General features: G+C 42.2%; 1 protein-coding gene across 1 annotated transcript in view; it reads right to left on the reverse strand.

Moving 5' to 3' along the window:
- LOC107677757 (dihydropyrimidine dehydrogenase [NADP(+)]) overlaps positions 1-14,509 on the reverse strand; it is a 177,070-nt gene that overhangs the window by 104,883 nt on the left and 57,678 nt on the right. The window contains exons 6-8 of the mRNA XM_016472774.1: positions 10,225-10,421; positions 9,126-9,207; positions 4,961-5,048 (exon numbers count right to left, since the gene is read on the reverse strand). Coding sequence (XP_016328260.1) covers positions 4,961-5,048; positions 9,126-9,207; positions 10,225-10,421 — 367 coding nt within the window. The remainder of the gene's footprint in view (positions 1-4,960; positions 5,049-9,125; positions 9,208-10,224; positions 10,422-14,509) is intronic.

Raw genomic sequence — 14,509 nt, forward strand, 5'->3', positions numbered from 1 at the left:
CCTCACAAAAACATATTCGGTGACCATAAACTCATTAGTCAGATAGAAAAATAAACTGTAGAGAGGGGCATTTTGCTTAATATATGCACCCTATAACATATTCATTATAATTGTTTACTGTTCTTTAATGTTTAATTCATGTTTGAATAAATCCATCAAGTTTTTATGACAGCCACCATTTAAATGTTTATATTAAAAAAAAAAACGAATTGAAGAAATATTAATATGTAACTGTAACTTTACTATTGTAAAAACTTAATTAATTTTAACCTTCAATATTATAGTAATGTTGTACCAACTGACTCTCATGTATATTTTACAGCATTAGTTGAGTTTTTTTTCCTTGAGAAAATTTGGCATGTACTGTACCTGATATATATCCAAAATAATAGATATTGAATCAAATCGAATTGGTAATCGAATCGAATCGCAAGCTTGTGAATGAGAATCGAATCGAATCGTGAAGTTTGTGTCAAAACCCAGCCCTAAAAGGAAAGGCAGGCGGCTTTCTTAAGAAGTATGTTGATAAGACAAAGGGCAAACAGAAATGGATCTAAGGGATACTTAACCCCGTCACTTTAAATCTGTCTATTATGGCTGGCACGCACCCCAAGGATGTACTGCATGATGGAGGCTATCAATCTCTATCTCATTACGCCCATCATCACTGTTAGAGCGATGAACACGAAGGCTTCGTGTGTGATGGGAGGGAAAAAGCATCGTGTTCCTTGAAGCAACAAACAAAAACTTTTTTTGCCGAAGCATAACAGATTAACATTTACGACATGCAGGAGGTAACTGGAAGTTCACAGATGCTCCAGGTACAAACATAATATTGCCTGTACTTCTCTGCCATCATTATAGGCTATTTAAAGTCTGTTCTGAACAGTGTAGGTGCTTCATACAAGGTAACATAAGGATCATGGTTAAATTTGTAAAGTTGTGCAGTTGAGAGCAGTTTTTCCCTTTCAGTCGGTCACTCTCGACGTCACGTCGGATGACCGACGAATTGGGAACGAGGGCGGCCCCCTGCCACCGCCTTGCTCCTGCGGACTCCAGCAAAGCTGCACCGTGGAGCCGGTCGCAGGGCAACTGCCCCGCCCGTCCAGGCCCCCGCCAAACCTGGTGGCAAGTGAAAGAGCAAGAGGCCCTGAGACGGGCAACCCAGAGGTGGAGGGACCTGCTCTTCAGGAGATGGTAAGCACACCACTCATCCGACGTGACGTCTCCGTTCCCTCCTTCAGGGAACGAGGGTTACCATACGTAACCGAGACGTTTCTTACCACCATTTGACACTTCTCAGATCATATCCATGCACAAATTAAATACTAGTCTTTTCCTGTATGCCTATAATGCATTGAGCAACTGCAAGAGTTGAAGAGAAATACTGTGATTCACAGACTGGTAATGGTTTTACAGGAAAGGTAAGTTCAGAAGTAGACATGGTTTTAGAAATGAAATCTTACGAGGAACCCTGAAGGTGTTTTGTAAGTTCCTTTTCTATCTATTAAAAAAATAACTCAAATTTAGTATGACTTCTAAATTCTAAGTGAAAAATTACTTGAATGTTCTCCAGCATGATTTGTGCATGATTGAAATAAACTTTGTTTATTTCCAGATTTAAACTGGATAATGCTGGGACTCAAAATAAAATTGTAATCAGGAAATAAATAGTTAGGATTTTGACCATTTTAAAACAAAAGTAGGGTCTCAGAACCCTGAATGTGCATTCTGAAACTCTCTATATGGTAAGCTGTTTTTGTCTTGTTTTTCCCTGAAGCTAAAGCGAGTGTTACATGCATTAGGATTTTGTAGGATCGTATTACACATTTGTTTCCAGATTTTATACTTGAGTAATAAGGAAACACTTTGTTTTCTGCTCTGTGTTCTGTTGTGATCTTCTAGGCTAATCATTTACAGCATGACCAATGAGGTGGGAGTGTGGGGTGGGGGAGTTTTTAAATAATGATTAAGATGGATTTTGGCTTGTACTGTTCCTGGATCAGCACCACAGCGAGGACATAAATCGAAGTTTGTGTGACTAACAGCAACACCAAGAAGTAATATACTACAATAAAAAGTAACCAGCTCAGTTTTTTGGAGTTCTGCTATAAATGTAAAGCACAACATATTGATATCCAATATACCATCTGCTGTTCAACTTTAGCTGAAAAGTAGTTCTTGGACCGCTTTCTTTAACAGCTTAAATGCCATATGCAGTAAAACGACACAAAAAAGTTTTTTTTTTTTTTTTTTTAAAGAGTTTTATCCTTCACTTATTTCTAGCTGTCAAACTATGATTTGTTAAGCATTACATAATGTAGTAATGTTAAAGTTAGTTTTTTTGTTTGTTTGTTTTTTACATTTTTAATATAAAGTGACACTGAGAATTGTTTTTTAATCTAAGAAAATATTATATTTATTAGGCAACTCCTTGCATTTCATAAGCTTTTGTAGGAAACTCAACTAATGTGACATTTATGATATACAGTGGGTACGGAAAGTATTCAGACCCCCTTCAATTTTTCACTCTTTGTCATATTGCAGCCATTTGCTAAAATCATTTAAGTTAATTTTTTTTCCTCATTAATGTACACACAGCACCCCATATTGACAGAAAAACACAGAATTGTTGACATTTTTGCAGATTTATTAAAAAAGAAAAACGGGGGGCTGAATACTTTCCGTACCCACTGTACACACTGACCTCAGTAAGACCTCCTCAGAGTCATATTCATTAGAACTGAGCATCTAGACCAATCTGCCTACCCATATGGTGTAGTTTAGAAGATGCATTCATCTTTTTCAATGCTTCAGATAAACCCACATGTCAGCCGCTAACCTTAAAGCATTCTGGGCTTAATTGCCTCCATTGTGAACGATTTTGTGGTGGGTGTACACTGAAAACTTTCAAGGAAACGGTCCAAAAATGTACAGTATATTTTGATGATAGCCCTTACTGAGACGGAGAGCGTACAACATGGCAATCACATGATAAAATTACAAAAAAGGATGTGCGTGGAACACGCCATTTATTTTTACAGGCCAAAAAGAAACATACTTATCTGTGTTTTTCAACCATTTCTCCCTCTCAAAAGCAAAGGTACACATTTGCATGTCAATCACTGTAGAGGCTGACATTAGAGACAACATGAGAGAAGTGGTGAAAAAATATCACAGAGGCACAAATGTAATCATTTCCTTTATGATTCCCAGCTTATTGCCATTGCTTTATGAGAAAAAGAAATACCAGAGCAGTTCTGAGACTCACCCATCTCAATATCAATGAAGCTTAGCTACCAAAAAGTAGTGTTATTCAAACATAATAAATTATATGTATTCTTTTTAATTATAAGGAGAAGAAAGAAGCACAGAGTAAGCAGTCACCCTCGAGGAATGTTTGAATTTCTCAAATCAAATCAATACACCAATGCACACAATATTTCCTTACTTTAATAAAAATAGAAGGCAAAATTACTCAACGGACATATTTCTTTCTGCGCAAAGAAACCACAAATGCCAAAGGGTGCCAAGCATTAAAGAATTAGTTGAAAAAGTTACAATTCTGTCATCATTTACTCATCATCCTCCTCTTATCTATATTAAACCTATATGACTTGTTTTCTTATGTGAAGCACAGGAGGAGATATTTTTGAATAATATACTGGTCGATCTTTTTCGAATTAGAATGAATGGAGACTGGAGTTTTCAAACTTCAAAAACGACCATAAAAAGCACCATAAGAGTGGTCCACACAACTCATGCACTATATTCTAAGCCTTCTGAAGTTATACAATAGATCTCTGAGATGAAATTCTGACTGAAATTCAAGTCATTATTCACTGATGTTCTTCCTCTTTGGTGAACTGCACACTCTGCGACTTTGTAGCTTGTGAACTGGATCAACTGATTCATTGAAAAGATCTGACTCGGGCAATTCCTTATGAATCAGACTTCGCTACTTCTCTCAAGAACTTTAGAGAGCTAGGGATGATCTAAGTCTATGGTCTATTCCTCACACAAATGCAGCTTCAAATGGAGTCATATTATGAAGACCTGTTATGATACCTTTATGCTTTATGTTTAGTTTTTTTCATCATATTAGTGACTAGGACATTCTTAATGTCTCAACGTAACGGAAGATCTTTTCTTTTTCTTTTCTTTTCTAAAGATGACCATAAAAAGGGGTGGGAAAAACATTTTAAAAAAATTAATAAATATATAAAAGATGAATGGATGAATCATTCACAGTGATATTATGCATTAAGTAAACAGATAAGGTGAATTTCCATTTCATTTCGAAAATTCTCCTTTTGTGTTCAATTGATGAAAAAGTCAAAAACATTTTTGTGACAACATGCAGGTGAGAAAATAACAGAATGCTCATTTATTGGTAACTCTGAAGCACTTTTCTAATATTTTGGTTATCTCTTTAAGGTTAAATATGGACATCAAGTCTGGATGGAATAATGAATGTGCCATTTAACAAAGAGGGCAGATGTGTGTGTGTGTGTGTGTGTGTGTGTGTGTGTGTGCGTGCGTGCGTGCGTGCGTGCGTGTGTGTGTGTGTGTGTGTTCAAAAGGAAATACAGAGTGAAGGACACAAAATAGATGGAGAGATGGAGAGCAAGACAGGACACAAGACATACAAGAAGACAGAAAAAAGAGACAATAAAACAGGGAGCATAACACAGACAGTCCAGTCAGATATCAAGGGAAATAAGGACAGGGGTTATGTGTTTCCCTTGAGAGTAAAAAAAAGAGTTTTTACTTCACTGAGTGACCTCCAATGGAGGAGAACACAGCTTTTTTAATGCAGAGACTAATTAGTTTATCAACACAGGGTGTCAGCAAGCACATGACAAACAGATGCATAGTTTTGTTAGAATAAAGAAAAACAATCACGTGTACAGGTGAGCAGACACAAAAGAGGCAAAAGGAACTCTAGAGAGGGACTGACCAATGCCAACAAAGACCACTTGGAAGCCCTCCTCCTTCAGCGAGGTCAGAGTCATCCCGTTCTGCCCCAGTCCCTTCTCAAGAACAACCTGCCGAAATAAAAATAAAAAAACATCCACACTGCATCTGTCTCAGCTGCCTCCATCTGTCTGTATTATTCACATAAAGAGGATGTTAGCGTCAATTATTCTACGCTGCTGTGAATTCCAGGACATAATTGCATCAATCATCCTGCAACCTTCGTATATAGACGAGTATAGTTATGATACATTAGTGCAAACAGAGTGATTCTATGGTCACTGTGCCGCTATGTTTTGGGGTACAAATGACAAATAGACCAGTGGTTCACAAGCGGTGGGTCACAGATCTATTCTTAAAGGGTCGCGGGCTTCAGGGAAAAATAAATAAAATAATAAAGAGAACAAATACAGCAAATAATGAAGCACTGCTAATCATATAATCATCGATAGTTATGAAAGCAAAATACACATGCTTATCAAACTGGACGAAATGCTTCCCATATATTTTGTTGTTAAAAGCTGTGCTTCCAATCAGATTGTACAATATTTTGCAACAATTCATCTGTCACCTAGTAGAAGCCAGTTAAATTAGACAGATGCCAACATGGTCTGCTTACATGACATTAATCAAAAAAGGTAAAGGTAAAGGAAAAGGAAAAGGAATGGACCGATACTCAAATTTGGACCTATTTCTGCATCACAACATTATAATGTACAGTATGACAAATTGATATTCATTTTGAGATTTGTTAAAGATTACATTTAACAGTGTTATTAAATTATTTGTGTTTTAATGATTGTAAAAACAGAGGAAATTAGCATCACAATTATATACCCAACAACGGCCGATATAAACTACTGTTCAAAAGTTTGGAGTCGATATGATTTTTTAAAAATGTTTTTGAAAGTAGTTTTTTATGCTCACCAAGGCCATATTAATTTGATCAATAATGCTGTATAAACAGTAATACTGTGAAATATAAACTTTTTAATTATTGTTCCCTATCAGTCAGTCACGTTCGACGTTATGTCGACACTGACGTTAGGGGTCCCAATCACCTCTGAGCATTACAAGAAACAGCCAATTAAAATTGGCGAGTGGAATTTGCATGCCAAGCCACTCCCCGTACATACGGGTATATAAGATGGTGGCGTGCACCCACTCATTCAGATTTTTGCTTCGGAGCCGATCGCGCTTGAGCACGCTTTCTTCTATCAAGAGAAATTCAAGAAACACTTGACAGTCTGCCGGAGGTTCTCGGCTGCATTAAGACAGCACATTCAGCAGTGTGTTCACCCTATTCAGCACAGATAAGTGATGTGTTCCACCTCTGGGTGCTCCAGCTTAAAAGAGCAATTTCCTGCAGCTTGCACGGTCAAGAGTAACTTTCGAGATGTCTTTCCGATCGTGTGCTTCTGGGTGCGGTATGTTCCTTACCTCTGATGACGAACACAATCGCTGTCTCGTGTGCCTGGGCCGTAAGCATGCTGAGACGGCTTTCGTGGATGGTTTATGCCCGCACTGCGAGCGCATTTCCATGGCTACACTGAGGTCATGGCTCTCTTTCATTATGAGGCTTCCCTCAAGCTCTACCCAGTGTGGTTCCTCTGGTAAAAATCACGGGGCCATGTTGGTTAGGAACAAGAGAGATCTGAGGAATATGGTCAGGAATGTTCCGCCAGGCCAGCCCCCACGGAAGTCCTTCTACTTTCAGTGTAGTGCCTTCAAGCTCTCAGATGATGGTGCCGGTTCGTCCCAGTGTCTCATTTGGGGCTCCTGAGGAGGATAAGATGTCTATCACGGCATCAGAGGAGGGGTTATTGTCTTCTGACGTAGAAGACTCTGGTGAGCAGCCCCCAGTTTCGGCGGCTGCACAGTTGGAGTCGGAAGCAGAGTTGACAGCCATGGTCCTTTGGGATCCAAGAGTATCGGGCTGGAGGTGAACTCGCCTCCATCCCCCATCCCCCGATCCACCCACTCACGGCTGGACGATTGGTATCTGGGAGCCATGCTCCGCCCCAGTGCCTTTCTTCCAGAAGGTTCATGAAGCGCTTACCAAAAGTGTAAGGACCCCTACACTGCCCGATCACGTTTGAGCTCTTGCCTCCTCACTACCCTCGATGCTGGGGCGGCCAAGGGGTACATCGATGTTACCTAAGTTGAGCGTGCGGTTGCGGTGCACCTGTGCCCGCAAAATGCCACCACCTGGAGAAAATTCCGAGCCTCCCGTCCAAAGCTTGTAAGCTGTCGTCAGCCCTGGATGCCAAGGATTACAGTGCTGCGGGCCAGGCTGCCTCCGCCCTGCACGCCATGGCTATCCTGCAAGTACACCAGGCCAAAGTGCTCAAAAAGCTGCACGAGGGTAGTTCTGACCAGGGGTTGATGCAGGAGCTGTGCATGGTGACTGACTTTGCCCATTAGGTAGTTCAGGAGCACCATCTCTGGCTGAACCTGGCTGAGATGCGGGACGCCGATAAAGTCCGTTTTCTCGAAATGTTTAGGATACGTGCGGTTATCTTCTTCCAGTAAGTTCACCATCTGGTGAATCCTGGTCGATTCCTCCAGCACCCTGTGGCATTCGACTTAGCGGAGACTTGGACTTACTAGACTAGACTTATTCGTCCTCCCTGATAAGCCCGTATTATTTGATAGATGATCTGGCTTATAGGTAATTGGGTAGGTTATGGATTGAGGAGCATCTGTACTGACACACTTGCTTGTCACCACCTGCACCTTCAATAGGGACCCCTAACGTCAGTGTCGACGTAACGTAGAATGTGACTGACTGATAGGGAACGTCTTGGCTACATATGTAACCCTCGTTCCCTGAAGGAGGGAATGGAGACGTCCCTCATGCCACAACCATGAACTGTGCTGAATGCCAGGATGCTTCTCGGTTCCTCACCACAAACCTGAATAAGTGGATGCACGCCGCCATCTTATACGTATACTCGTATACGAGTGGCTTGGCATGCAAATTCCACTTGCCAATTTTCATTGGCTGTTGTAATGCTCTTGTAATGCTCAGAGGTGACTGGGGCTCCCAAGTGAGACCCCTAACATCAGTGTCAACATAACAGCTCCATTCCATCCTTCAGGGAATGAGGGTTACATACGTAACCAAGATGTTTTCTATTTAAATATATTTTGAAATGTAATTTATTCCTCTGATGGCATTACTCCAGTCTTCATTGACACATGATTCTTCAGAAATCATTCTACAGTAATTTGGTGCTTTATAACAATAAAAACAGTTATCCTACATAATATCCTATATATATATAAATAACTGTGCAACATTTTTTTCCCGATTCATTGATAGAAAGACCAACAGAACATTTTATTTGAAACAGAAATATTTTTTATCATTAGAAATTTCTTTACAGTTACTTTTGATCAATACCCAAACTTTTGAGCAGTAGTGTATATCTAATATCAACTTATATCTTAAATTAAAAAGCAAATGATATGGTAATGATTTGACATGCATCACTAAATCAAACACACAATAATTTAGCATATTGTTCAGCCTATGCAATTATTGGTAATATTAGTACATTTCAGTGCTCGATTGCAACAATGACTTTTGTGAACTTGTATGTAATTCTAATTTCTAAGTTTGTTTAGGAACAAGATAACTTAGATTTTTTTTTTTTTTTAAGAAAAAAAAACTATTTATCTGAGTAAGATTAAGTGTTTTTGTTCACAGAATATGGTGGAATCCTCATCAGCATTAATTTTCTCAATTAAAATAATTGTAAATGGAATTTCTTTGCTGAAAATTAATAAAGTGTTGATGTAAAGGTCAGCTCATGGGACTTAGTGTCCCCCTTACCTAACCTTAACCAACCTCCATGAGAAACCCTTTCTCTCACCCCTTCTCTCTCTCCAGCTCTCTCAAGACTAAAATCAAATTAATCATGGTCAGGTGATATGGATGAGGACTATCGATTGCCATTTCTCACCATCACAAGCTCTTAGGCAATGGACAGATGGATGTCTTTGCCACTTGCCTCACTAATGTGGCTTTTAATTGTGTTTTGTTAGCTTGCTTTTTTCTGTGCATGGTTATTAATGTCAGTGACATTTGGCTGTTGATGGGTTGGAAGGATGTGACATCTGCCCCATCTCTCTTTCACTGGTACCTTTACGCCAAGATCCTTCATCAGATCAACCTCAAACTGCACAACCTCATAGGGCAAACGGAACTGAGGAATTTCAGCAGTGCTGCAAAGAAAGACAGGGAGACACGTAAACACAACTTTTAATATTTGTGATTGCTTATTTGTAGCATTATATTGATTAGTCACGATCAGGATGCCCTAAGCTGTTCAAATTGCACATGTGATCCCTCTGTACTCAAGCACATGTTCCACTCATTAAAGTTCCATCAGGCACATATAACAGATGAACTAATATTACCAACACAAAACCAAATAAATAAATAAATGAGCAGTAGTCTGATATACACTTTAAAAGAAGACTATTATGCTCACCAAGGCTGCATTTATTTAATCAAGAATACAGTAAAACAGTAATACTGTGAACTGTTATTACAATTTAAAATAATGTTTTATGTCTTAATATTAAAAAATGTAATTTCTTCCTGTGATGACAAAGCTGAATTGTCAGCATCATTACTCCAGTCTTCAGTGTCACGTGATCTTTCAGAAATCAATCCAGTTATGTTGATTTGGTTTGATTATTATTAACATTGGTTTGATTATTATCAGTGTTGAAAACATTGTTGTACTGCTTAATATTTTTGTAAAAACTATGATACATTTTTTTCAGGATTCTTTGATGAACAAAAAGCTAAAAACCAGCATTTATTTTAAATAAAAAATAACAATGTAAACAAGTGTAAAATGTAACGTAAAAATGTTTTAATGCATCATTGCATTATATAAATGTATTAACTATTAATTTAAAAAGATTCTTACCCCAAACTTTGAAGGGTATTGTAAATACCTAATATTTAGAAATAACATTAATAATAAAATGGCATGAATATTAATAATAACAAATAAATAAATGTACAAAATCACATTTAATTACATCTGTGTTGTATTTATAATCACTTTGTCTTTCCTTAATATACTATTATTAACATAAATACTATCCTAATACTAATAACACACTAGTTATCCAAGACAAGCATGGTCTTTTCAGGCTGAGGTTAAGAGGATCACTGCTTCATAAATGTTAGTTTAGTAGAAAGACATTCAGAAACATTTACTCTACCTGAGGCCACCGATGTATTTCTGTTTCTCGAAGATGGTGATGTTGTCATAGCCTAGCCGAGCCAGGAAGGAGGCACAGCTGATGCTGGCAGGGCCGCAACCAATGAGAGCGATCCTTGTGTGGAAGCTCTCCGGCATTTCGTGTGCAGGGGGAAGCTCTGGATTCCTGATCTGAGGGATGCCCATCTTACTAAACACCTGAAAAAAGCACAGGAAACTCCTCAAACAAACTTCACCTTTATTCTGGCTCCATAAAATACACATTTCCATAAATCCTATTTCCCCGGCACTGCAACCTCTGGAATATTTATCAGTGTGCAAATTACAGTTCAAAGCTGACCTTCCTGGAGCTTTTTACAGTAAAGGCGCAGATCCGCTCAGGCCTACCGAAACAACATTACACCATGATTGCCTTGTTCTCTTTCCTGTCTTATTTAGCTCCAGAAAGCCTTTCAGGCCCCGTTTGCATCATCTCATCTCAAGTAACTGTTTACCAGAAGCCGCCCTGGGCATATAATGTGATTTACTGTATGTGATGTACTGTACAGTTCCTGCTTTACACTAATGCAGGCACTGGTCTGTGTATGTCGGCGAGCTCATACTGAAGAGAGGAGGGGAGGCGAGCGGCCACTGATGGCCCTGTCTAGGGCTTATCTAATCAACAGGCTGATAAACAACCCTGGCCTTCTCATTTGAGAAGAGAGGAGCTGTCATCTCTGCGGTGAGAGATGACGGGGCGAAGCAGCTGATGGGATGGTAAAGCTGGCCCTCTCTTGCAGGACTCTCTGCACCTCTCAGGATGATTTTTTTTTTCAAAGAGGGGGATGTGAAAATGGAGAGATTCGCTTAGGTCAGGTGAAGAGAAGATAAGACGGGGTGAAGACGGGACAGCTAGACATTTGACAGATGGAAACGCCAGGTTCAGAAATAAAGGAGAGCAGGCTATTGTAAAGCTGGGTCATCCTACAGAAAGGCTGCCATACATCATCTGTGGAAAAAATGCCAGCGATAACCATGTGATTATATAGACATTTTTAGTACACAAAATATAAAGTATAGTTAGAAATATTGTATTTTTAACAAGAAAAGTGTGACTAGCTTATGCATTATTCCGGTTAGTCATATTTCCCTACTAAAATAATAAACTATTCCAAAACGTATAAATAATATATACACCAGTATATACTACAGTTCAGTTAAGTTTGGGGTCAGTAAGATTGTACTTTCTTAAAGAAATTAATACATTGATAATAGAAAAATGTCGGGTCTCGGGTCTGATCACCTGTTCTTTGCTGTCTCTGTGTTTGGGTGTTGTGTTGTTGTTGTGTGCGTGGCTTGTTTTGACAGCTCGCTACGTGCGCATTGTCAGCATGATTGTTTCCCCGCCCTCCTTTTTTCTCTGCTAGCTAGATTCTTGTTTCACACCAGGTTCTTGTTATCTCATTAGCTTCCCCTTATAGCTCCTCGTGTTTCTCTGTCTTTTGTCAGATTGTTGTGATTATTCCCTTGCTCTGAATGTCATAGTTAGTATTGCTTACCAGTCCTGTCTTGTCTCGTTCAGGCTCCAGTGCTCGTAGCTGCCTGTATATTTTCCTGCACCGCTCTGTGCTTTCAGAAACCCATGGGCTCCCTTCGGCATCCACCTACCCTGGGACTCTGCGGTCTCGTTGTTGGGTTGCTCAGCCTCTCGCTCGGATTAGCGAGCTGCCCTGGCTCAGCCTCTCGCTCAGATTAGCGAGCGGCCCTGCCGGCTTCGTCTCCACTGCCGCAGTTGCGGCTTGTTCCAGCAGCTGCTTTCCACCCATCTGTGTGGTAGGGGATTCCACGTCCACACGAACTGTCCGCGGAGGCGCTCATTGCCCGCTGTGACCATTCTCTGTTCAATAAAGCCTCTGTTGTACCAGCACCTGAATCCAGCCTATTTCTTGACAGAACAATCTGACCACGATGGATTCAGCGGGATCGGATCCGCTTCGTTCTGCTCTTGTGCAACAGGGAGTTTTGCTGGGGCAGCACGCCACCCAGCTCAACACCACAGCGCAAGAGGTGGGCGCGCTAAATGCCCGAGTCGCTGAGCTCCTCACGCGCATCGATGATCTTCAGCGGGAGGCGGCTAACCGGGATCCCGTCCTCCGCGCTGGTATTCCTTTGGACCCCGAACCTCATGCCAACAATCCACCAGTTTATGCTGGCGATCCTAATGCCTGCCAAGCCTTTCTCTCCCAGTGTTCGCTGGTGTTTTCACTGCAGCCTCGACTTTACGCCACAGAGGAGGCTAAGGTTGCATACGTCCTCACTCTGGTCGCGCCCGCGAATGGGGAATTGCCGTATGGAGATCGCGGGCTCCCTGCTGTGCTACTTTTGCGGATTTTCGCCAGGAGATGGCTCAGCTGTTCGACCGGTCGGCCCAGGAAGATGAGGTGGCGGCTCAGCTGTCTCGGTTGTCTCAGAGGAGAGGCTCGGTCACCGACTATGCCATACAGTTTCAGACTCTAGCTGCGGCTTGCGGCAGATGCTCAGTCACCGACTATGCCATACAGTTTCAGACTTTAGCGGCGGCTTGCGGCTGGAATGAGGGCGCGCTATGCGCACGATTTCTCGAGGGACTGGATGACGTCATCGCTGACGAATTAGCGACTGTGGATCTTCCTCGAGAGCTGGACAATTTGATTAATCTCACGCTCCGTGTGGAGGGCTGTTTCAACCGCCGCCGGCAACGCCGTCAATCCACTACTCCGTGGCGCCACCTGGAGTCCGCTTCATCCGATGCGGCGAGTCCACAGTCAGCTGATGTTGAGCCCATGCAACTGGGTCGTCTCCGGCTTACGCCGCAGCAGAAACAGGAGCGTTTAGCTCAAGGATTGTGCCTGTACTGCGGCAAGGCTGGCCACTTCGTCCTTCAGTGCCCGTTAAAAGTCAAGGCCCACCAGTGAAGCGGAGAGTCCTGGTGGGCACCTTTCCCTGTTCAAACTCTCCAGCAATGCGCACTCTGCTGCCCTTTCGACTCTCCTTCCAGGGAGGTTCACACACTAGCCACGCCCTTCTGGATACGGGGGCTGAGGGGAATTTCCTGGATTCGGCCTCGGCTCACAAGTGGAACATTCCGACCATTCCCCTGGTTAAGCCCATTACGGCGTGGTCATTATCGGGCAATCCCCTCACTACCATCACTCACGTCACCCCTTGTGTAAGCCTTTCCCTCTCTGGTAACCACTGTGAGCAGATCGAACTGTTAATCATTGACTCCCCTAAGGCCCCGTTAATTTTAGGACATCCTTGGTTGTTGAAACACAACCCACACCCCTAAGGCCCCATTAATTTTAGGACATCCTTGGTTGCTGAAACACCTCCCACATATTGAATGGGTCAATAATTCTATTTTAGCCTGGAGTCAGTCTTGTCATGTGTCATGTTTAGGTGCTGCTTTTCCTGCTTTCTCTGTGTCTTGTGTTTCGCAGGTGGATCCCGCTGACTTGACCGGCATCCCGGCGGAGTACTGTGATCTTCGTGCGGTTTTCAGTAAGTCCCGGGCCACCTCTCTACCTCCGCATCATCCCTACGACTGTGCCATAGACCTTCTCCCGGGCACTTCTCCGCCTAAGGGTCGTTTATATTCCCTTTCCGGTCCTGAAAGAGAGGCCATGGACAGGTATATACGTGAGTCACTACAGGCTGGGCTCATCCGCCATTCCTCCTCTCCCGCTGGGGCAGGGTTTTTCTTCATTCAGAAGAAAAATGGCTCCCTACGCCCTTGTATTGATTAGAGGTTTGAATGACATTACAGTAAAGAACAGGTACTCCCTACCTCTAATGTCTTCTGTTTTTGAGTTGTTGCAGGGAGCTCGGGTCTTCACCAAATTAGACCTCCGCAACGCATACCATCTGGTGCGCATTCAGGAGGGGGATGAGTGGAAGACGGCATTCAACACCCCCTCGGGACACTACGAGCATCTGGTTCTTCCGTTTGGTCTGACCAATGCTCCCCTGCAGAACATAACTACGACATCGGCATTAGAGAACTGTTGGCGGTGAAATTGGCCTTGGGTGAGTGGCGTCACTGGTTGGAGGGGTTGGCACAGCCCTTCTCGGTCTGGACGGATCACAAGAATCTCAAATATATCCGTTCGGCCAAGAGGCTGAGCTCGCGTCAGGCCCACTGGGCGCTTTTCTTTGGCCGATTCAACTTCACCCTCTCGTAGCGGCCAGGGTCCAAAAACGTCAAGCCCGACGCTCTCTCGCGCCTGTTTCGGGGCTCCAGAAGGGGAGCTTGCGGCCAAAGCCACCCT

Source organism: Sinocyclocheilus anshuiensis, unplaced genomic scaffold (genome assembly GCF_001515605.1).
Source record: "Sinocyclocheilus anshuiensis isolate Anshui unplaced genomic scaffold, SAMN03320099.WGS_v1.1 scaffold985, whole genome shotgun sequence".
Lineage (NCBI taxonomy): Eukaryota > Metazoa > Chordata > Actinopteri > Cypriniformes > Cyprinidae > Sinocyclocheilus > Sinocyclocheilus anshuiensis.